We start from the raw sequence: 22873 nt of genomic DNA, 5'->3' as shown, positions 1-22873 counted from the left end.
GACACACAGCCCAGGGAGCTGGAACATCCCCAACTGCTGCTGGACACGCTTCAGAATCCTCCCTGGGAACGACAGAGATTGATAGAACATTAATTCCATCCTTCTTTTGTGTTGGCAGGGCAATTGCACATTTATGCCAGGTAGGTATTTGATATCTAAACTCAGAGTCTATTTTCCTCCTTTGCCTTGCTGAAAACAAAAAGGGTTAAAAAATGATGTGGTTTGTGCTGCCTATGATGTTGACCCCTTGAAACACGATCTGGAAGCTTTGTCACCCTGAGCTGATTTATCCTTCACCCTCACTGAGCTGACCCTGCTGCACATCACCTGGGATGGCCCAGGATGAGCAGAGAGGAGCAGCTAAACCCAGCTTTATTCTGGGTTAATCTTGAAGTTGGTTCATTTCCCTGGGCTGGCTGCATGAATCCTCAGGAGAATCAGGGAATTGAAGGATAGGAAATTTCTAGAAGGATCCATGTGCTCTTGGAGTGTCATTGGCATCAAGGACAGAAAATTCCAGATTGTGCCTCAGCAATGAGATCAAGAACTTTCATCCTGATGGATTTTGATGCTGCTTTTTAAAGCTTAAGTTAGCACCTAGAGACCCTGAGAAAATAATAAATGTAAGATCCCAATCAGCAGTCACCATGATTGTGTCCTGCTTGTGCAGCTCCTTAAAGAAAAACCTGGAAATTTATTTCTTTTTTCCCAGGTACTAATAAACTACAAAAGTCACAGCTCCAAGATTTTCCAGACTCTGAAAATCCTGAGATGAGCAGGGAAGACACCACTATTAGGCATCTAACTTCCATTCACCTCCTTCTTTGAATCTGTTGTAACTTTAAAAGAACCCAAATTTTTCTCCCTCTGAAGGTAATGCCACGAGATTCTTAACTGAGCTATGGCCAAAGAGTTTTTGTACCAACAAAAAGTTACCTTAGGGCTGTGGAACTTCCTCCAGCTTAATCAGAATATTTCCTGCTGTAGATGAGTCCTAATCATGATTTTCTTTTCAGTTCAGCTTCCTGGGCTCATCTAGGAAAAATTCAAAGTTTTTCAAGCTCCTGAAGAGCAAGTTTGGAATCAATTCAGGCAGCTCAGGGAGTTGTAAAGCTTTTTGTACTCCATGCTGTATTTTACTCCTTGGTTTTCCTCTTTAGTTAAACTCCTCACTTTCCCCTTTACTCTGCTTCACATGTGGTTAACACCAGAAACCCACTAAGACATCAAGTCAACCCCATTTCCAAGTCGAGGAACTTGGCCCAGGTCAGCACCTCCAGTAAATTCCCTTTACCAAACAAGCACAAACACATTGTTCAGCTCAAATCCCAAAGCTGCCCGTGTAACCAGGCTGACGTTGCTCGTTCCCTGGGCAATAAAGCTCCTTCAGATCCCAACATGAGCACGGTCACTGGAGAGCAGCCCACCACTCTGACATTTCAATCTGTGAAAATCTGTGGGACTTAGGTCATACAAAACCACCTCCTCCTCCCTGGCTACTCCAGCAAACCTCTCCCTTTTACTCATTAGTAACCAACTTTGTGTTTATAAAGCAATAGTAAACATTGTTAGCCATTGTCAAGGCAGAAAATAATAACAATAATAATAATAATAATAAACCCTCAAAGGCAGGGTCGGAGTTTCATCTACTTATCTGGAAAAACAGATGAAGACTTTTGAAGCTGCCTTAACAATCACAGGGTGGGTAAAACTCCCAGTGAATAAGGTGATCACAACCCAAGCAGGGGGCAATCCAAAATTCCCTTTGTGGAGGCAGTGAAAACAAAAATTCTGAAACCCTTAATCTGGCTGCTCCAGCACAGAGCTCCTCCAGTGTGCTCACAGACCCAACCAATTCCACCACAGAGCTTTGCTGTACTCCAGCCCTGTCTGCTTTTTCTCCAAAAGTAGAGCCCACATCTGCTAAGTGACAAAGTCAGCATTTACGCTTTCCCCAGCTATTTGGCATATTTTGAATTTTTGAGGATTAATTTCTTGAACACTCAGCGCTGCTTGACTGCAACCCGTGCAAAATCCTTTGGCCAATGAGTACAAGTCTGTTTGCAATTTTGAGGGGAATGCTAAAAGATCCCTCAGCTTAGTTTGAAAGGAAGTCTGAAAATAATATACTTCATTTTTCCTCTTAGTCTAAGATATGGACTCTTTCCTTTAGTTATCTGTATGAAATCATGGGATGGTTTGGATTGGAAGGGATTTAAAGATTCCAACCCCTGCCATGGGCATGGACACCTCTCACTATCCCAGGCTCTCCAAGCCCTGTCCAAACTGGCCTGGGACACTTCCAGGATCCAGGGGCAGCCACAGATTCTCTGGGAATTCCATCCCATTCCAATTCATTCCCAATATCCCAATACTCTCTGTCACTGGAGCCATTCCCTGTGTCCTGTCCCTCATCCCTTGCCCCCAGTTCCTCTCCAGCCTTTCTCCCTCCCTTGGATGAGAACCCAGCACTTTCTCTTCTTCAAAACAATCACTTCTGAAATCAAAGTGTGTTTATTTTCCCCAGAAATCTCTTCAGAGATCACATTGTGGTGACAAGCTGACACCTAGTTGTCCAGAATTCTTCTATACATTAATTAATAAGATGCATCTCCATCCACAAGGGTTCTTTCTATCCATGATGCTTTTTGCTTTTTTCTTTTCTTTTTCTGTATTTCTCATCCCAATACAGGAGATTTTATTTATAAATCATCCAATCAGCTAAAAATATGACTCTAAAACATTCTCCCTACACCTATCAGACTTCAGTTCTAAAGTACTAAAGCAGTGTCAGTCCTCACACATAATTTACACGTAGTTCTGTCTATTCACATAAATGGTTCTGTCTGTTTTATCTAGAAATACAAGCAATGTTCTGCCATATTTCCATTATGTCTGGAGTTAAGTTATTAAACTTTAAACTTCAGGGCTTGATACTGTCTTAAGGCACTTAAGGTGTATTCCTAATTACTTAAAACTACTTCATATCTGCATGGCTTAATAAATTTTAATTTTCCTACAGGCTTGAATTCAATCCCTGCATTCTTTTCTCTCTCTGAGGGATTCAGGCTTTTATTTTAAACACTCCATCACGGAAGGAAACCACATTCCTTATAATACAAAAAGTTATCTCAGAGAATTACAAGTAAATAACAGAATTATGAGTAAATAAAACCACAAATTCAGGAGAGTGTGCTAAGTTTGTGTAAATTTGTGTAAATTTGATTTCACAGATGGGGCCAGCTGGGACAGGCAAGCAGCGGCTCCACCGTGAGGCGATGGCTTTTTCCCACAGAAAAAAACCCATATTCCTTATAAAACAACACATAATCCCAGAGAATTACGAGTAAATAATAAATACACACACACATTCCGCAGAGTGTGCTAAATTTGTTTAAGTTTGTGTAAATTTGTGTGTTTGATTTCACAGATGGGCCAAGGTGGGACAGGTGAACAGTGGCTCCACCGTGAACGATGTTTTTTTCCCACAGAAAAAAAACCATATTCCTTATAATACAACACGTAATCCCAGAGAATTACGAGTAAATAATAAACACACATACAAATTCAGCAGAGTGTGCTAAGTTTGTTTAAGTTTTTGTAAATTTGTGTGTTTGATTTCACAGATGGGCCAAGGTGGGACATGTGAACAATGGCTCCACCATGAACGATGGCTTTTTCCCACAGCAAAGAAACCATATTCCTTACAATACAACACGTAATCCCAGAGAATTACGAGTAAATAATAAATACACACATATTCAGCAGAGTGCGCTAAGTTTGTGTAGATTTGTGTAAGTTTGTGCAAGTTTGATTTCACAGATGGGGCCAGCCGGGACAGGCCAGCAGTGGCTCCATCGTCAGGCGATGGCTTTTTCCCACAGAAAGAAAACCATATTTATTATAATATAACACATAATCCCAGAGAATTACGAGTAAATAATAAACACACATACAAATTCAGCAGAGTGTGCAAAGTTTGTATAAGTTTGGTTTCATCAGGGCCGGGCGAGCAGCGGCTCCCCCGTGAGGCCATGGCCGCCCTCAGCGCCGCCCTGAGGGCGCTGCCGCTCCAGCGCCCCTTTCCCGTCCCTTCGCTCGCCGCCTCTCGCCCAGATTTCCCCGATTTCTCCCCATTTGCAGCCCCAGCAGGGCTCGGCTGAGGGCCGGCACCTCCTCTCCCACACCCCCCGGACACAGCGAGACGGGCGCGGATCCCCCATGGCTGCCCGGCTCTGTGAGGGGCCGGCCGGGCTGCGGCCCCTCCTTCCTCCCGCTCCGGGAAGCGAAAGCGAAAGGCGGCCCCGGGAGCGCTCGGGAGGTGCCTGAGGAGCCGCCGGGACCCGCTGCACCCACCCCCGGGTTATTCCCCCATCGCCAGCCCATCCCCGGCCGCGGCCGCGGCGAGGTGAGCGCTGAGGGAACCCCTCGGATCCCCCATGGCGGAGGAGTCGCGGGTAAACCAAGAGAAGCCATTGTTCATTTATGCTTTCACTTTCTTTTTTAATTTTTTTTTTTTTTTCTTTCCTAGGAAACTGTACAGAAATTTCTGAATTTTGTCTGCTCGATCCAAACCAGAAAGCGGGATCCATAAGGTTTCAAGCCTCTGAGCGAACGGTGTTGGTCAGAATCAAGGTGAGAATCAGGTGAAAAGGTCAGAATTGCTCGGGTGGGTCGGGAATTTGGGCTGCTCCTGCTGGAATTTCGTGGTCAGACAGTGTCTGACCTATGGAGAATCCAACCTAAATCTTCCAGGATCAAACCTTGCCCTGGCAGCCAAAGATTGGCTTGGGAGCCAGTGGCATCTCCTGGTCAGTGGCCTGGGGAATTCCCCAAATTCCTTTTTATTTCTGTCCACAAAGTGTTGTGGCAACGATTCCGAATTTTAAATTATCTGTTGTGTGAACGTGTTTCTACTTGTGTTAAGCAGGTTTTGTATGATCCCAGCATGGTTTGGTTTAGAAGGGTTAAATCTCATCCCAATCCACCCCTGCCATGGCTGGGACACCTCCCACCATCCCAGGTTATTCCAGCCTGGCCTTGGACAATTCCAGGGATCCAGGGACAGCCACAGCTGCTCTGGGAATTCCATTCCAGCCAGGAATTCCTTCCCAAAATCCCACCAAAATCTCCTTTTTCCCAGTTTGAAGCCATTCCCTGTGTCCTATCCCTTCTCCCAAATCCCTCTCCAGCTGTTCTGGAGCCCCTTCAGCCCTGGAAGGGGCTCTGAGCTCTCCTTTCCCCCAGGTTCTCAAACACAGAACACAGAGGCTGTTCCCATGTGTGTAACAGCACAAAAGTAGCATAAAGATAAATACACAACTGCCAGAACAGCAAAAATGACTTGTGCATTTCAGAATTCCTCCCATTTGTCTCTGCCATTTATTTCCAGGAAGGAGGCTTCAGATACCCAATATGTATCACTTTTGCCTTTTATGTTGAAAAATTCTTTCAGCTCAGCACAGCTTTTTGCATTCCTGCTATTAAGAAATCCCCAAACAATACACACAGTGTTGTCACTTTTTCCCCCATTCCCTCAGGTTTCCATGGATGTTACAAGCCCCCCATTATCTCTACAAGACAATGGTTTTGTAAGTATTGCAAAAATTTCAATCCTCTGCCTGGGAGTAAAATTTGTATTTGACTTCAGTTCTGACTGAGGGTTTGTGCTACCACTGCTCCTTCTTTTCTCACCTTCTTGCACCCTTTAATTCTTGGGATATTCCTCATTTCCACCTCCTGTTTCCATAGGGAGAATCCCATTCCCAGGATTGTGCAATACTGATCCTCTCAGAATTTTCTGTCCTGCCTCTCTTGCTCATCTGTGTTTCTGGAGGATTTTAGGGGAATTTCCTTGTTCCTGGGGTTCAGCAATTCACAAGTGCTTTGGATGGGACTTTGCCTGGCATTTCTTGTGTTTTCTTGGTAATTTTTTTTTTCTTCTTTTAGAATGGAAACTGTCACGTGAAACTTTTTTTTTTTTTTTGTAAAAAACATCCTTTTTCTTATTCTCTTCCAGCTGTTGGCACCTGCATCCTTTTTATTCCCTGCACTCAATCCCTGGAGTAAAGGAATATTTTTCTCATTTTGACAAAGACACAAATGGGTATTTCCCTGTTGCTTAATCTGAAACTGGAAGAAGCACTTTCTATTTTATTATTTTTAGGAAATACCCAGCATTTCCAAGAGAACTGACAAGATCATTTAATTCAGATTTTTTTTCCATGGATTATCTAATTTAGACCTTTTCCATGACTAAATTTCTTGGTTCCCATTCAAGTTTTATGTAATCTTGGGTAAAAAGGAGGGAATATTTCAGCAGATCTCTTTGGATTTTTTTTTTTGCAGAATACTGCAGCCATAGAAACAGAACAAAACAGAGATTTTTCTCTCTCCTTGGGCTTTGTAGTTTCCCTGCCCTTGTGAACTTCTGCCTTGAATTTCAATCTTGAAATGATTCTTTTATCACCTTCCTTGTTATTACTTTTTATTATCCAATCTCCCTGAGCTTGGAAGATCAAAATCCCATTTTCACTTTGATTTCTTTGTGTTGACACCTCCTGGAGGAACTGCTGGGAAAGCACAGAATAGGTTTGTGTGGAAGAACATGGAAACAACTTGATTTATTATTTAGCTAAATATTAACCTATGGATTTTAACAGTTGGATAATCAGAAAATAATAACAGCTGGCCAGTAATTCACATTTTTATGGATTTTTGTCCTGTCCATCCATTAAAATAATTCAATTATTTGACCTAAGTGAATGACGTTTCAAATTTTTTGTTTAAACTTCTGAATTTTTAATTTTTAAAAATTGTTGGGGGTATCTTGCCCAACAGAGGAGAAAAGTATTGAGTTTCTCTTCTTTTTGCAGAGTATAATACCCACTGATCCACTTGGGACATCCAAGGAAGAGACAGAAAAACTCAAGGAAGAGCTGGAGATGTGGAAGGTAAGTTCTGTAAAGCAAGTGGAATCATGGAAATTTGCTAAAAGAGAAAGATTAGAAAGATTAAAATCACATTCCCCACATTTATAACATCTTTAATTTGTTCTGTCCTTCAATGCTTTGTGCTTGTGTTGATCCCACTCTTGTAAGGTTAATATTTACCCAAAGTGTTAAAAATAAATACAAAGGGCTGACTGAAGGTTTTGTTCATCCCTGTAAAAATAAATCTTTAAAAAATTGAAAATATTTTTCTTTTTGCTGTCCAGAAAAGAACTGAAGAGGCTAACAATGCAAAGCATGACCTTCTTCTCTCCAAAACAATTGCTGATGAAGAGTGTGACAGAGCAGAGAAGAAGCTGGCAGGGCTGAAGGAGCAAGGGAAGCAGCATGAGGACAGAATGGTCAGTTTTGAGATATGGAGAAGGCTCTGGTGTTTGGAGGGTTGGTGCTTTAGGAAAATTGAAGGAATATTCCCAGTTTCAGTGGCTTTACCACTGTGCAGGCTGGACTGGTCCAATGTTCCACACATTTTTTTGCTGCTTTAGTTTTTCACTAGGCAGACAAATAGTGCAATAAATTGAATTTATTTTGGGCTGAAATGTGAAAAAAAACCATCTTCTTCTTACAAGATTCTCCCCTACAGTTGAGTTTCAGGTCTGAGTTTCCTCTGTTTTGCCAGCTCCCTGTTCTATGGGAGGTCACAGCACCCAAGGATCAGCATTTCTTAGGTACCAGTGAGCTGGGCAAGAGCCAGGCCCTGACTGAAGAGGGTTTTTCCTTCTAGAACTGCTTGGTTCCAGAGTCTCTTGGTTCATTCCCTCAATATTCCATGTGCAGTAACAGCTCAAGGCTCCACAGGCTGCCAGGGAGATGCTTTCAGTGAGCTTTGGCAAATCACCGATGACAGATTATGGCTTCAGGCTTTTCCTGCTTTGAAGGACAGGTGTGTGCCAACAAAGGCAGGAGCTTCTCTTTGAAATGGAGAATATAAACCCCCTCCCTCCTAATTATTATAATTTTGAAGTTAAGGGGCTCTCAGGCAAAGATATGGGAATTTCCTAGTTCTTTACCAGGAAAATTGAAATAGAAATGCAGCATTACACAGAACAATCCCAGCCCTGCCAGAGTCAGAATCCAAGCTGGCACAGTCAGTCAGTCAGGGTGGTGGCACAGTCCCATTCCATGGTGCTGCATCCTCCTGCAGGGGCAGATGTGGTTCAGCTGGAGCAGTGCTCCTGGAGAAGGTGCAGTTTCCTCTGAAGCTCCAGGGATGATGTGGGAGGGTCTGGTTTTCCTCTGGGATCCAGTGGGAAAGGCTGCTCTGCTGTTCCAAATGTCAGTTTTTCTCTGGGTAGGAAAGGCTTGGCTCCTGCCCTGGCTGGAGCATCTCCCAGTGGGATGATGGAATTTTATCAGCCATGCCCTGGGACTCACTGGCCATGAACAGGAGATATCTCCTGGAGGGAGGATGGGCTGTGGGAAGATAAAGATGATTGCCCAGCTGGTTTAAAGATGCCCATGAGCAGAGAATGTGTGCCAGGAGATCAGGGGCACTGCCACACCCAGTTTGTAACAATGGCCCATTAACAGGAGATATCTCCCACAGGGATAAGAATCGCTGCCACACCCAGTTTTTAACAATGGCCCATTAACAGGTGACACCTCCTGGATGAAGGGTGGGTCATGGGAAAGGTAAAGATGATTGCCCAGCTGGTTTAAAGATCCCATTAGCAGGAGATATCTCCCACAGAGATCAGGGTCACTGCCCCAGCTGGTTTAACAGATGGGGACAGAATTCACATTTCTGGTCACATCCTGTATTACAACCCAACACAAAGCTATTCAAACACAATTAACAGCTAAAACACACTCAGGTTGGTGAGAGATTTTCTGCAAGCTGGTTTTGGTTCTTTAATCATAAAAGTTTGGATTTATACCCAGGAAAGGTCATTATCACCATCAGGGTTTGGCCTTCAGCTGATGGGAAGAGGTCCAAGTGTCTCCTGAGGTTGCTGATTTTACAGGAGCCACCTTCTGATTGTGGCTGTCACATTCCTGTCCAGGAAATCCTGGATTTGCTCACAGAGCTTTGTGTCCAAGCAGGATTCATTGTTGTGGGGGAATTAAAGAATAAAAGGAGGAAAGAGAAGGACATGAAGAGGGAAGAGCAGCAGCATGGCAGAAAGTGCCCAGATTTTGCTGAAATATATTTCTGTGTTTATTAAAGTGTTTAATTCTGCATTTTATATTTTTGGCCTGTAGCGGGATCTCCTTCTGCACGAAAACACTGAGCTGAAAAAAGGCATTGAAAAGCTCAAGGAAGCTCTGAAAGAACACAGTTCCCAGGATAATCTGGTAATGGAGGTGAAATATTTGGAAGTTTGTCTTTTAGGAGGGCAGATTTTTATTTTCAGAGAATGGTTTGGGTTGGAAGTGACTTTAAATCCCATCTCATTCCAATCCCAGGGACACTGTCCCAGGCTGCTCCAAACCCTTGGACACTCCCAGGGATCCAGGGGCAGCCACAGCTACTCTGGGAAACCTGAGCTTTTCCTGAATTTGTCCCTCTTAGACAAAAAAAGTTGGGGCAACTTGCTCAGCATTTGAAATAAACCTAAAAATTTCCTATTTTCCCTGCAAGACAATTTGAATCAGGCAGAGGCTAAAGAAATAAATCCAAGAAGTACTGAAAGAGTGAATGAAAACAAGCAGATATTTATTCAATGGAAGGCAGTGGAATAAAAACTATTTACAGCATTGGTAATTTTCAACTTTTCTTTTTCCTGTGTCAATTCTGAAATTGGAGATTCGAAAGAAGGTGGCAGAAATGAAACTGAAGTTCAGTCACCTGGAGCAGAAGAAGGATGATGGGCCAGATGTGGATATGGACACCCAGTGTGTTTTTAAGGCAGCCACAAAAATCCCCTTCAGACTCAATCAGAACCAGGCAGTGCTGACTTTTGAAGATGAAGAAGGTAGGATGAATATTTTAATGATAAAATTAATGTTTCTGATGTATTTCACCTGGTACTGGAGTGGTTTTCCTCCAGGGATATTTTGAATGGAATGGAAAAAAAAAAATCTTGTGTTAATATTTTATACAATAAAAGCATCTTTTGACAGCTTAAAAATGTTACTATTTCCACTCAAAGTCTATTTTTATATGTATAATTAATAATGTAATTGTTATATTTATTGTTTATTATTTTAATAATTTTTATTGTTTCTTATTATTAAAGTTGATGTCACATTTTGTTATTATATTATTTGGCCTACATAAAACCACAGAGATTTTATGGAAGTAGACATGAATTCTTGGGATCTGGTTGCCTAATTATTATTTATTTCTCCTTTACTGATGCAAAAGGAGATTTTTTTAAAAGAGTGGGGAATAATTTGGGATTAAACAAAGTTTTCCATATCTGATTTCCCTCAGTTGCCCAGAGGCTGACAAAGATGAGCAAGCACTGTGTGAACCTGGACAGCAGAACAGCAAATGTGACAGTGAAACCTTTTGAACTTGACACAGGATTCCAGTTTGAGGTAAACAACTGAAACATGCAACTCTAAAAATCTGAGCTCTTTAAAAGCTTTAGGTTGGGTTTATTCCCATGTTTTTCAGTCACAAATTTCACCAAAATTTGGTATTTTTAGCTCCGTGTCACTGTCTCTGGAAAGAAGATCAATGTCTCAGAAATCCCTGAGCTTCCCATTTCTAAAGATTGGATGAGGGACAAACTTGAGCTGAATTTCTACAAAACTGAGCAGGCAGCAGGAGGAGGAGAAATTAAAAATGTGACCTACAACAAGGAGGCTGGGACAGCTGTCATCACATTCCTCAAACCTGGAGGTAGAGTCTGGAATATTTCCTCATCCCAATTCAGACTGTCCATGCTGGGTTCCACTCTGGGATCAGCACTGAGTGTTGCAAACTCAATTCCTGGATCCCTCAGAGACGTGGCTAAATAAAGCAGATTTTCATTCCATCCTTTCTGAGCAAGCATAACCTGCTCACAGTTTGTGAGCTTGCTTTCAGAACTTTAAAAAATCGATTTTTTTTCTTTTTTCCTTTGCATTGCCAGACTCTCATTCCATACAGAAAATCAGGAAAATGTGTTTGATTTTAGCTCCTGTTGCAGTGAAGTTGAACAGACATTCCTGTTGCCCAACTGGATGGAATTCCATGATCAGTGGAGCCACATCCACTTAGAGCAGCTGCTTTAGATTTATTTCAGAGCTTTTGTGGGCATTTTTGCTTTTTTTTTTTTTTTTTGGAAGTCCCAAATAAGCTTTTTGCAGAATGCACATGAAGAATTTACAAGTGTGCCAACCTATATTAATTTCTACATCCAGCAAGATGAATCTGGTCTTTGAAATGATTATAAAATATTGGTTAAATTATATTAAATAATTAATTTTTTTCTATTCTCTTACAGCAAGCAGGAACTTTGTGGGATGTACTAAATTCCCTTTCTATGCAGAGGGAAGGTGCTTCAACCTTTCTGTCTCCCCAGATTTTGATGCTCAGTTGAGGAAGTTTCAGGTAAAAGAATCTTATCAGTGTAATTTATTTTTAAAGGCTGTGCTTGTTTTTTTTTTTTCTGTTTTTTTTTTTGATGGAATTATCTCAGCACTCCCAGGTGCCTGTGCTGGGATGTTTGGGAAGGAGGTTTTGCACAAAGCTCTGTCAGGATCCCAGAGCCCCAGCAAATGCAACATTTGCTCATTCATTCCTTAATTTCACTCCTTCATTCAACCCAAACAGTGATTCTGTCACACAGAGCTGGCTCACCGTGTTAATGAGCTGTTAATGAGTAAAGGTGATCAGCTCAGGACTGTGTATATAATTAGGGTTTGCAATTAAAGCAATGCAGGGTTCTCTGCAGGTATAGGGCATGTCCTGGCAGGGATTTTATGAGAGAGATCCCCAAATCCAGAGTGTGGGTGAGTTAGGGAGTGCAGGACACAGCAACTAAAGTCTGGGCTCAGAATCATGGAATCCCAGAAAATCCTGACCTGGGATGGACCCACAAGATCATGGATTCAGTTTCTGGCCCTGCACACACACCCCAAAACCCCACCCTGGGAGTGGTGTCCAAACACTCCTGGAGCTCTGGGAATGTTCCCATTCCCTGGGGAGCCCCAGCACCCCAAAACCCCACCCTGGGAGTGGTGTCCAAACACTCCTGGAGTTCTGGGAATGTTCCCATTTCCTGGGGAGCCCCAGCACCCCAAAATCCCACCCTGGGAGTGAGTGGTGTCCAAACACTCCTGGAGCTCTGTGAATGTTCCCATTCCCTGGGCAGCCCCAGCACCCCAAAACCCCACCCTGGGAGTGAGTGGTGTCCAAACACTCCTGGAACTCAGGCAGCTTTTCCCATTCCCTGGGGATCCCCAGCACCCTCTGGGGGAAGAACCTTTCCCTGAAATCCACCCTAAAATTCCATGGCCCAGCTGCAGTTCTTCTTTTTCTGCTCCCAGAGAGCAGAGCTGGGAGCTGGCCCTCAGGAGGAAGCTCCAGACTGGGATGAGTCTCCCCTAACTCTCCTCAGCTGCTCCTCCGTGGCCCCTCCAGACCCTTCATTGTAGTGTGAATCCAGAATTCCTGCTCTTTCCAGGGAAATTCCCACTATCCAAAGATCCCAGCCACACCTGAGTGAGGAATTTCCTCCCCACCTCTCCCAGCTCCTGTGAACTCTCATCTCCTGTGTGACCCAGGTTTGTTTTTTTCTCCCCAGCCCTACTGCACAGTTTCCAAGAAGACAATTCTGCTGAAAGGAATCCCAGAGGTGGAAGAAGATGAAGAAAGTGTTCAGGACATGATTGAAATTCACTTCCAAAAGCCAAGCAACGGTGGGGGGGAGATAGACAAAATCAAATACACCTCCAGAGGAACAGCCTATGTTTGTTTTGAGGAGGATACTGGGGATGCCACCCCAGAAATCACAAGGAACTCGTGAAGTTTGGAGGTTTTGTTGCTTGGAGGAATTGATGTAGATGTGCTTTTATGCCCTGAAGTTGATATTGTAACAGAGGAATCTTTGCTTTTCTGATTTGTCTCATGGCACTGACAGAACTCCCTGCCTGTGTTGCAGATTAAAGGCACAGACCAAGCCTTCAGCAGCCCCTGAAACACAATCTCAGGTTTTCTGCAACTTTGCATATTTTATACCTTGCAGGTTTTAAAATACTCCAGAGTGGGTTATTTCTTAACATTCTGGATACAAGAGCCATCTTTAATCCCAATCCAAGGCTCCTCACAGCACAGTCCTGCTTTGTTGAAGTGCCTGAACTTCAGAAGGTGGCTCTGACACAACTCCAGCCCTGCTGAGGATGCTGAGTGCTACCAGAACTCAAATATCTGAAAGAATCCTGTAATTAATAAATTTATTTTTTTTAAAAGCCATGTAATTTTTTTCCAACAATGTAATAAAAGATTTTTTAAATCAAATTAATGATAGAATTAAAAAGAAAAGAGGAGGGTGCAAAACTAAGAAATGGCACTTAAGTGATGCCCTGGCATTTGCTGCCTTTAGCTGTTGAGCTTCTGCCTGCTTTATTGTTTGATTTGAATATTGTTTCTGTGATTAAATTTTTCCTGGTTTTTATTCGTGATTTTGGTTGTTTTAAGTTATTGCAGCCAAGGATTGAGTTGATGCTGTGCCTGGTTTTGTAACAGTGCTGGGGGAGCAGCTCTGAGGGATTTGGTTTTCTTGGAGAGATTCATTTTCCAAGGAGAAATGTTTTTCCTTTTCTGCTGTCATCTTTGGAAAACAAATCCTCCTCTGACTTTGCACTTTTGCCACCCTTGGGGGCTGAAATGGCCTCAACAATCTTAACTCCAAACTAAAATAAAATATTGAATAATTGAAAGTGTTTTATTTTCAGGGTATTTGACATCTTGATATGCAGGGAAATGAGAGTGCACTGAGAAGAGCACTGCAAAAATACCTCAGGGATTATCATTCCAGACAAGCTGTTAATTATTCCAGACAAACTGTTAATTGGCAATGGATAAAAGTTGAATATTGAAAATTAAAGGACTGCAGACACCACAGTTTTATTTTGAATTTGCTGTCAAGTGAGATACATGGGGCTGCAGCACCTCTCACTGTTTAAGGCATGCAAAGGCAGGAATTGGTTACCTGACTATTGTAATATAATAAAAATTATTTCAGACAAAGCAGTGCTGAAGAATTTATGGAGATTATGCACTTTTGCACTCTCAAAAACTTGGCAAGACCAGACACCTTAAAAAGGAAGGGGGAAAAAAACCTGAGTAAGGTAAAAAATGAATTTCAACTGCATCTCACTGATAAATATTGAGAAATAAATCCTTAAAAAGGAAAAAGCTTAAAGTTCTCATAAGGAGTAGTGAGAAGCTGCAGGTTTTAAACTGCAGAAAATAAATCAGATTTTTTACAATTTAAAGACAATGTAAATGTCTTGCTTTTGTCCCTGATGAATTATGGCTTGTGATGATTACCCTGTTAAATTTTAAAGCAGCAGTGATGCTTTAAAGCCTGGAAACTGATTTTAATGATGAAAAATAAGAATAAAGCATCAATAATGTTTCTATAAAAGTCAATATCCTTTTTGCTCCCCGCTGGGGTGACTTTCTCTCGGGCTGGGAGGTTTTTAACACCCGAATTACACACGGGGACAATTCCCAGCTGCAGCTTTCCCCAAACACGGGGCTCTCTGGGGGATGGGCAGGCACAGCCTGTGGGGTGCCCTGGGGGTGTCCCTGGCCAGGTGGGATTTGGGGAAGGAATTCCTGCCTGGGAGGGGTTGGCACAGGGTGCACACAGCAGCTGGGGCTGCCACAGGGGCCTGGAGTGTTCCTGTCCCTGTGTGTCCCTGTCCCTGTGTGTCCCTTTCCATGTGTGTCCCTGTGTGTCCCTGTCCCTGCGTGTCCCTGTCCCTGTGTGTCCCTTTCCATGTGTGTCCCTGCGTGTCCCTGTCCCTGCGTGTCCCTGTCCATGTCCCTTTCCATGACTAACCCTGTCCATGTGTGTCCCGGTGTGTCCCTGTGTGTCCCTTTCCATGTGTGTCCCTGTGTGTCCCTGTCCTTGCGTGTCCCTGTCCATGTCCCTTTCCATGACTAACCCTGTCCATGTGTGTCCCTGTGTGTCCCTTTCCATGTGTGTCCCTGTCCCTGTGTGTCCCTGTGTGTCCCTTTCCATGTGTGTCCCTGTGTGTCCGTGTCCCTACGTGTCCCTGTCCATGTGTGTCCCTGTGTGTTCCTTTCCATGTGTGTCCCTGTCCCTGTGTGTCCCTGTGTGTCCCTGTCCCTGCGTGGCCCTGTGTGTTCCTTTCCATGTGTGTCCCTTTCCATGTGTGTCCCTTTCCATGTGTGTCCCTGTCCATGTGTGTCCCTTTCCATGTGTGTCCCTGTCCATGTCCCTTTCTATGAGTAACCCTGTCCCTGTGTGTCCCTTTCCATGTGTGTCCCTGTCCCTGAGTGTCCCTCTCCATGTGTTCCTGTCCCTGCACGTCCCTGTCCCTACAAGTCCCAGTCCGTGCATGTCCCTCTCCATGTGTGTCCCTATCCATCTGTATGTCCCTGTGTGTCCTCCATGTGTGTCCTTGTCTTTGTCCCTGTCTCTGCATGTCCCATCCATGTCTTTCTCTATGCGTGTCCCTGTCCCTGTTCATGTCCCTGCATGTCCCTCTCTCTACGTGTCCTTGTCCCCACGTGTCCCTGTTCGCTGTGTCCATTCCCAGACCCACAATTCCAGCCGGGCAGGGCGGTCCCGGTGCCCATTCCCGGGGGGACAGGGCGGTCCCGGTGCCCATTCCCGGCCAGTGAAGGCGATCCCGGTGCCCATTCCCGGCGGGGCAGGGCGGTCCCGGTGCCCATTCCCGGCCAGCGAAGGCGGTCCCGGTGCCCATTCCCGGAGGGGCAGGGCGGTCCCGGTGCCCATTCCCGGTGCCCATTCCCGGCCGGGCAGGGCGGGCCCGGTGCCCATTCCCGGAGGGGCAGGGCGGTCCCGGTGCCCATTCCCGGCCAGCGAAGGCGGTCCCGGTGCCCATTCCCGGAGGGGCAGGGCGGTCCCGGTGCCCATTCCCGGCGCCCATTCCCGGTGCCCATTCCCGGCCCCGCAGTCCATCCCCAGCCCCGCCGGGCGCTCCGGTCGCGCCGTGCCCCGCAGCGGCCGCAGGGGCGGCCCCGCCGCTTCCCCGGAACTTTCGCTTTCGTTTCCTTGTCGGGCCTGCTCGCTCCGGATCCTTCCTGGTGAGATCCCCTTCCCGGTAGGATCCCCGTCCCTCTGGGATCCCCATCCCGGTGGATCCCGTCCCTTGGAGCGGCGGCCATGGTAAGTGCCGGGGTGCGGGGGCAGGGCCGGGAGGAGCTGGGGGAAAAGGCTGGAAAAGGCTGGAGAGGGAGATGGAGAGGGACTGGCGACAAGGGATGGAGGGAGGGACACAGCGAATGCACACTGGGAAAGGGGAGATTTAGAAGGAATTCCTGGCTGGGCTGGAATTCCCAGAGCAGCTGTGGCTGCCCCTGGATCCCTGGCAGTGCCCAAGGAAAGGCTGGACAGGGATTGCAGCAGCCTGGGACAGTGGAAGGTGTCCCTGCCATGGCAGCGCTGGCACTGGATGGGCTTTGAGGTCCTTTCCAACCTAAACCACTCTGGGATGTGCCAGGAATACATAGCAGGAGCCCAGAGCTGCTGCCCCATCCATCCATCCATCCATCCATCCATCCATCCATCCATCCATCCATCCATCCATCCATCCATCATCCATCCATCCATCCATCCATCATCCATCATCCATCCATCCATCCATCCTCCATCCATCATCCATCCATCCATCCATCATCCATCCATCATCCATCCATCATCCATCCATCCATCCATCCATCCATCCATCCATCCATCCATCCATCCATCCATCCATCCATCCATCCATCCATCCATCCATCCATCCATCCATCCATCCATCCATCCATCCATCCATCCATCCCCGGGAGCAGCTGCTCTGCACAGACGCCTCTCGGGGAGTGATTAAGCACAAACCGTGTGTTCTTTGGTTTGTTTTTTTTCCTCTAACCCCACTGGCATTCCCGAGTGTTGCTCCCAAACACCAGCTGGGAAGGTGCGAGGGCTGTCTGGCAGCTGAGCCGAGCTCCGGCTGTGCCAGGCGTGAGAAAACCCCGCCTGCATCTTTGGGAGCGCCCTCTTTGTATTCCCTGCCTCACACACCGCCGGCATAATTGGCTACTGTCATTAATTAAAAGCTCCTGGCTCTCGGAAATTTGGTGGGGGATAAAAGAGAGGAGCCTCGGGCTGGGTTTGTCTGCAGAGCTGTGGTGGTCCCCAGGATTTTAGGATTTTGGACGCACATCACTCCCTCAGCAGCACTGGAGCTGGGATTGTGTTTTAGGCAGCCCCAAAAAAAACCCCCAACCAACCAAAAACTTAAGAGGAGTTTAAAGAATTCAGATTAAATTCAGATGAAAGAATTCTATTTAAAAATGGAGTGACCTCAAGTGCAGTTACTGGCAGCTCGTTCCCACAAATGCTGCCGTGCAGACAAACCAAATTTATCTCCTTTCTTCCAAAAAGTCAGTGAGCTGTTACCAATTTAGTCAGTGCTCCACAGTTTGCAGGGATTTTGCTGTGATATTCCCAGTGAAATGTTGCTGTTTGTGATGGAGAATGGAAGGAAAATCTGCTCTTCCTAACAAGATGTGGATGCAAATCCTGTTTGGGATGGGGTTTGTGTTTGTTCCTGGGGGTTTGGCTCTGCTGGAAATCCTGTGAGCCTGACCTGGCTGGGATGATGTTTTCCCAATTTTCCAACATTATCCATGTAATAAATGGGGAGAGCTGAGTCACAGCACAGCACAAGATCCCTGAATTTAACAAGGAATCTGCCCCCTCCACTCTGCAAAGAATCTTTGCTGAGCACCACATGCAGCCACAACTTTTTATTATTTTCTAATTTTGAATATTGGAATCAGAGGAAACCACGTTATCAGTGGGACCTTCCAGTAGAGAAACTTAAATTTAAAACTTAAATTTTTCCTGTTTGAGAAGACACTGAGAGGGTTTAAATGGCACTTAAAGCCATTTTTTAGTGCACAGCACTGAGATGTGATTGAGCAGGATTAATTAACCCCTAAATGCACATTGCAGAGGGATGTCCTTCCTGCAATTAATCTGTGTTATTTCTGCACAGGCCACGGGCCAAGCTGCCAGATCCATGAGGACAATTGTCATTTCTGGTGTCCCTGCTGGCCTCCTGCAGGATGATGTCATGGCTGACATCCTCACCATCCACTTCCAAATGTCCAGGAATAATGGTGGGGATGTGGAGGAGGTCACGTACCCCACACAGAATAAAGGAGTTGCCTACATCACCTTTGAGGATCAAGAAGGTATTTAAATTTCTCTATTAAAATACTATTTAAATTACAGCCATCCTGCAAAGAATTAGCCCCAGAATTGTTGATCCCAAGCCAAATTTTAAATTTTAAATTGGGATTTTATAGAGCTGGGAGGCTCTGGCAATCAGGCCAAGTTTCAGGATTTTATTTCTGCTCGTTGGATTAATGACTCACTTGTCATGCAGAGCCTTGTGTTTGTTTTGCAGGAACAAATTTATGCCATGAATAAGGTATTATTTCTGTAGTCAGGCTCTGGGGAATAAATCTCTGCCAATTAATGTGCCAAGGAGACGGGCTCGTGTCTCTCTGAGCAATTTGGAGCAATACATAAAATATTATCTGAGGGCATTGAGTGGGCATGAAGGGTGCATGAAGGGTTCCAGCAGGCTGGAGGTGACTCAACAAGTGGGTCTGGGTTTGTTTTCAGTTGTGGAGAAGGTTCTGAAGAAGGATCAGCATCTCCTGCAGGACAAGAGGCTGCCCAGGCTCTACCCCCTGAGCGTGACCCGCTGCTGCCAGCACGTAATTCATTAATTCATTGATCCCTAATTAATCTCATTGTGCTCAATGCCTCATTTACCACCCCTTAACTTCTCCATCTCACAATTCCAGGCCTTCCTCTGTGTCACATCCACCCTCAGTGTGGCTGTTTTCAGAGATCACTTGGCTTTGGAGGAGTTGGTGGAAGAGATGAAGAAGCAGAGCCCGGGTTTGGATTTTGGACCTTTGCAGCCTGATGGGCGAATTGCTGTGCAAGGCTCCTTCCCAGCACTCAGAGCACTGAGAGAATTCCTCTTGCTCAAGGCAAAATCCCTCTCAGGGGAGGACAAAAAAGAGGGGAAATCCCATCAGAGGCCCAGGAGGAAGCTGCAGCAGCACGGAGGTGCTGCAGAGGTGAAGAATTCCACTGGGGATGCAGAGGGGGAAAAACAAATGCTGGTTCTGGACACGGATATTTATCACTACATGAGCTGCTTCCACCCCAAAGCTCTGCAGGCAAAGCACCTTGAGATCTCTGCTGTCACCGAGGGGGACATCACCACAGTGTGCATTGAGGGGGCTGGCAGCAGAGCTGCCCCTGGCCTGAGAGCCAGGAAAACCATCCAGGATTGCTCTGTGGAGCTCCAGAGCATCCTCAGGAAGGAGAGGATCAGCTTCAGGGAGCACAGCAGGGCTGAGAGGCAGAGGTTCCAGCAGCTCTGTGAGAGGTTAAAGCCCCGTTTCCCTGCTGTGCTGCCCATCCCCTATGACACCCACCTGGACGTTGTGGGGACTTCTGCAGATGTTTTTGGGTTCACAGAGGAGGTGAAGAGGCTCTCCAGGTAGGAGGGAGCACTTCTGGGGTTTGTTCTTCCCACTGTGGCACTGGGATGTCATTTTGTCCCACTCACTGCACAGGAGGGTGACCCCCAAAACCAAATTAAAGTCAGAACAAAAAAAAAACCAATGATCTCCGCCCTTAGGGAGCAAAGAATTTAAACTTTTCTATCCAGAAAGAGCTACATTTCCCTTTTGATACCTCAGTGCACTCTCATCCCAACTTGCTATCAAGGAGTACATAATGAGAAAAGAGATTTTTTTTTTTTTTTTAAAGCTTGTAGGAAACACTGCAGGGAAATTCTGTGTGAGGTTCAGTGAGGAGGTGACCACAGCAGGCAGGAATGGGGAGTTTGATCTGCACAGGAACCTTCTCCCCCTTGAGGGGCACAGAGAAGAAACTTGCCAGAGCAAAATGCACATGGGCAGCCTTGAGAAAACCTTGGAAATTCATCCCCCAAGTTTGTTTTCATAGGAGCAATAATTTTTTTTTCCAGCTGCAAAATCTTCTGCAGCATCTCTTGACAGCACATAAAAATGGGTCCAGAGATTTGATGGGAAAATTTGGAGCCATTCAGGATTTGGAATCAGATTCTGTTTATGCAAATCTGTTTCTATATCCATTACAAGGGCACAAAGGGTTTTTTTTTTTGAAAAGCAATTTAGAAAATAACTTTTATTTTGTGGTATCTGTGTGTTTAGAATAATTTGTCAAAGCATCCAGAGCACCAGCTCTTCTATCTGATGTGCAGGGAAAGTTTTAGGGGTTTACACCATTAAAGAAAGGAGTTGTCCAAATCTCCAAAAAATGGTTTCTGTGTTGTTTTGACCAAATCCCAGGTTTTTGGTTGAAACCCAAGAAATGCTCGAGGCATTTTCTTGTCATGACTGATTATCCATGGCAGTGATGGCAGTGAAAGGTGCTAAAGCATTTATTAAAAATGACAGAGCAGCAAGCTGATGGGTGTAAGTGCTTTGCTGCACTGGGAGGGGGCAATATTGAAATATTTAAAGATTTCATCTTTCCCAAGTTCCCCCATGCTCTGCAGGTTCTCCAAGGAGTCAGGGATGGGAAACTCTGGAGCTGTTTTGGGTCATCCCTGCAAAACACAAGCAGAGATGGGAAGTTTTTCAACCTTGTCAAAGAGAAAATCCTCTATGAAGGATAATCCTTTAATTAAATTAGTGCTGTTTTCCAATATCCACACTGAGCTCATCTTTTTTTCTGAAGAGCCTCATTTTTTTTTAAATTTATTTATTTTTTCTGATTCATAGCTTTGGTATTTCCTATTTGCTGAGGTGGCCCTGGTGGCTGTGTGAGCCCTGCCTGCTTGCTGCTGCCTCAGGATGGGTTTGGAGTCAGTTTTGGCACCAGCACAGTTGGCAGCAGCACTTCAGGTGTCCTTCAGCTCTGATTTTCTGCCACACAACTCCTTCTTACCCATCCATTTGTGGTCACAACCTCAAAACCTTGAAATCCCAGCTGAATAAAATGTTCTTTCTGAGTCCTGGCTCAGCTGGAGCAGCTCCTCTTCACATTTTCTCTGCAGCCCCTTTGCCCCCACGTCCTTGGCACCCCTTCAGCATTATCCCATTGTTCCCAGCTGCTCTCATTCCCAGGATGTCACTTCTGGAGACAAAAAGAGCTTTTTCCTGGCTGTTTTGTTTGTGGAGAGCTTTGGAAAGAGGCAGCTGGGGGTGGTGGGTGGGGGAAAGAGGAGCTGTTGTGCTCCAGGGCTGCTTTTCCAGGTGGGATTTGGGTGGGAATGCTCCACCTTTGGCACCTGGGGTGGATCCAGGGATCCTGGGGTGGATCCAGGGGTAGATCCAGGGGTGCTGGGGTGGATCCAGGGGTAGATCCAGGGGTGCTGGGGTGGATCCAGGGGTGCTGGGGTGGATCCAGGGGTCCTGGGATGGATCCAGGAATGGATCCAGTGATTCTGGGATGGATCCAGGGGTGCTGGGGTGGATCCAGGGATGGATCCAGGGGTCATTGGATGAATCCAGGGGACTTGAGGATGGATCCAGGGGTCCTGGGATGGATCCAGGAATGGATCCAGTGATTCTGGGATGGATCCAGAGGTGCTGGGGTGGATACAGGGGTGGTGGGGTGGATCCAGAGATGGGTTCAAGGGACCTGGGATGGATCCAGGGGTGCTAGGATGGATCCAGGGATGGATCCAGGGGTGCTGGGGTGGATCCAGAGGTTCTTGGATGGATCAAGGGGTGATAGGATAGATCCAGGGATGGATCCAGGGGTGCTGGGATGGATCCAGGGGTGGATCCAGGGGTGCTAGGATAGATCCAGGGATGGATCCAGGGGTGCTGGGATGGATCCAGGGGTGGATCCAGGGGTGCTGGGATGGATCCAGGGGTGCTAGGATGGATCCAGGGGTTCTTGGATGGATCCAGGGGTGGATCCAAGGGGGCTAGGATGGATCCAGGGGACCTGAGATGGATCCTGGGATGGATCCAGGGGACTTGGGGATGAATCCAGGGGTCTTGGGATGAATCCAGGGGTGCTGGGGTGGATCCAGGGATGAATTCGGGGTACCTGGGGATGATCCAGTGGTTCTGGGATGGATCCAGGGCTGGAGGTTTCTGTGACAGCACCAAAACTGTGATCCAGGAGAGCCCAGTGAGTGCAGGAAAAACATCCAGAACATCACCAAAAAAACACATCCCTTCCCCCACCATGCACATCCCATGGAAAACAATGGATATTTAGCTAAAACCCCTCCAATTTGGTCATTTGCAATAATATTCCAATAAATCCAACCAAACAAATCCCTGTTAGGGCAGCTCAGAGATTTGCCTGCTCTGCTTCTCACAGTTATTTTTATGGCAAGCAAAGCACTGCTGTGTCTATGAAATTCCACTTGAAAAAAAAAAAAAAAATTTGTGTGTGTTGGAGAATATCTGAGGAAACAGCTGTTATTCCTGGATCTGGTATTGACTCAGGACTCTCAGGTTTGCTCATTAATTTGAATTAAAAAAACCTGCTCAGGAGACCTCAACAAAATATTTGTGCCCTTTCCCAGAAGGGGATAAATAAGAGTTGTAAAAATACAAAGCTGAATTTTGATTTGAGGCAGAACTCCTACTGGAAAAGCCTAAAAAAAATTAAAAAGCCAAAAATTTTTTTTTAAAAAAAGGGCAGAAATAGCAGAATGTGAGCTTAGTTCCTGGCAGCACCTTGCTACAG

The 22873-nt window shown here is 45.6% G+C and overlaps 2 protein-coding genes across 2 annotated transcripts; both read left to right on the top strand.

Annotated features, from left to right (window-relative positions):
- The first annotated feature begins 4524 nt into the window (after window positions 1-4524).
- On the top strand, window positions 4525-13565 carry NMI (N-myc and STAT interactor). Its single transcript, XM_079310972.1, has 10 exons — window positions 4525-4635; window positions 5541-5591; window positions 6876-6953; window positions 7217-7363; window positions 9213-9314; window positions 9757-9925; window positions 10387-10493; window positions 10605-10800; window positions 11387-11493; window positions 12689-13565. The coding sequence occupies exons 2-10, from the start codon at window positions 5547-5549 to the stop codon at window positions 12908-12910; spliced, it is 1173 nt and encodes a 390-aa protein (XP_079167098.1). The 5' UTR covers window positions 4525-4635; window positions 5541-5546; the 3' UTR covers window positions 12911-13565.
- A 2637-nt stretch (window positions 13566-16202) lies between these two features.
- RBM43 (RNA binding motif protein 43) lies at window positions 16203-20316 on the top strand. Its single transcript, XM_079310865.1, has 4 exons — window positions 16203-16270; window positions 18144-18342; window positions 18779-18873; window positions 18964-20316. The coding sequence occupies exons 1-4, from the start codon at window positions 16268-16270 to the stop codon at window positions 19675-19677; spliced, it is 1011 nt and encodes a 336-aa protein (XP_079166991.1). The 5' UTR covers window positions 16203-16267; the 3' UTR covers window positions 19678-20316.
- Window positions 20317-22873: the final 2557 nt, after the last annotated feature.

The sequence above is a fragment of the Erithacus rubecula genome (genome assembly GCF_903797595.1).
Source record: "Erithacus rubecula genome assembly, chromosome: 8".
NCBI classification, from domain to species: Eukaryota; Metazoa; Chordata; class Aves; order Passeriformes; family Muscicapidae; genus Erithacus; species Erithacus rubecula.
Note: the sequence above shows the minus strand (reverse complement) of the source record. Positions and strands in the feature narration are given on the sequence as shown.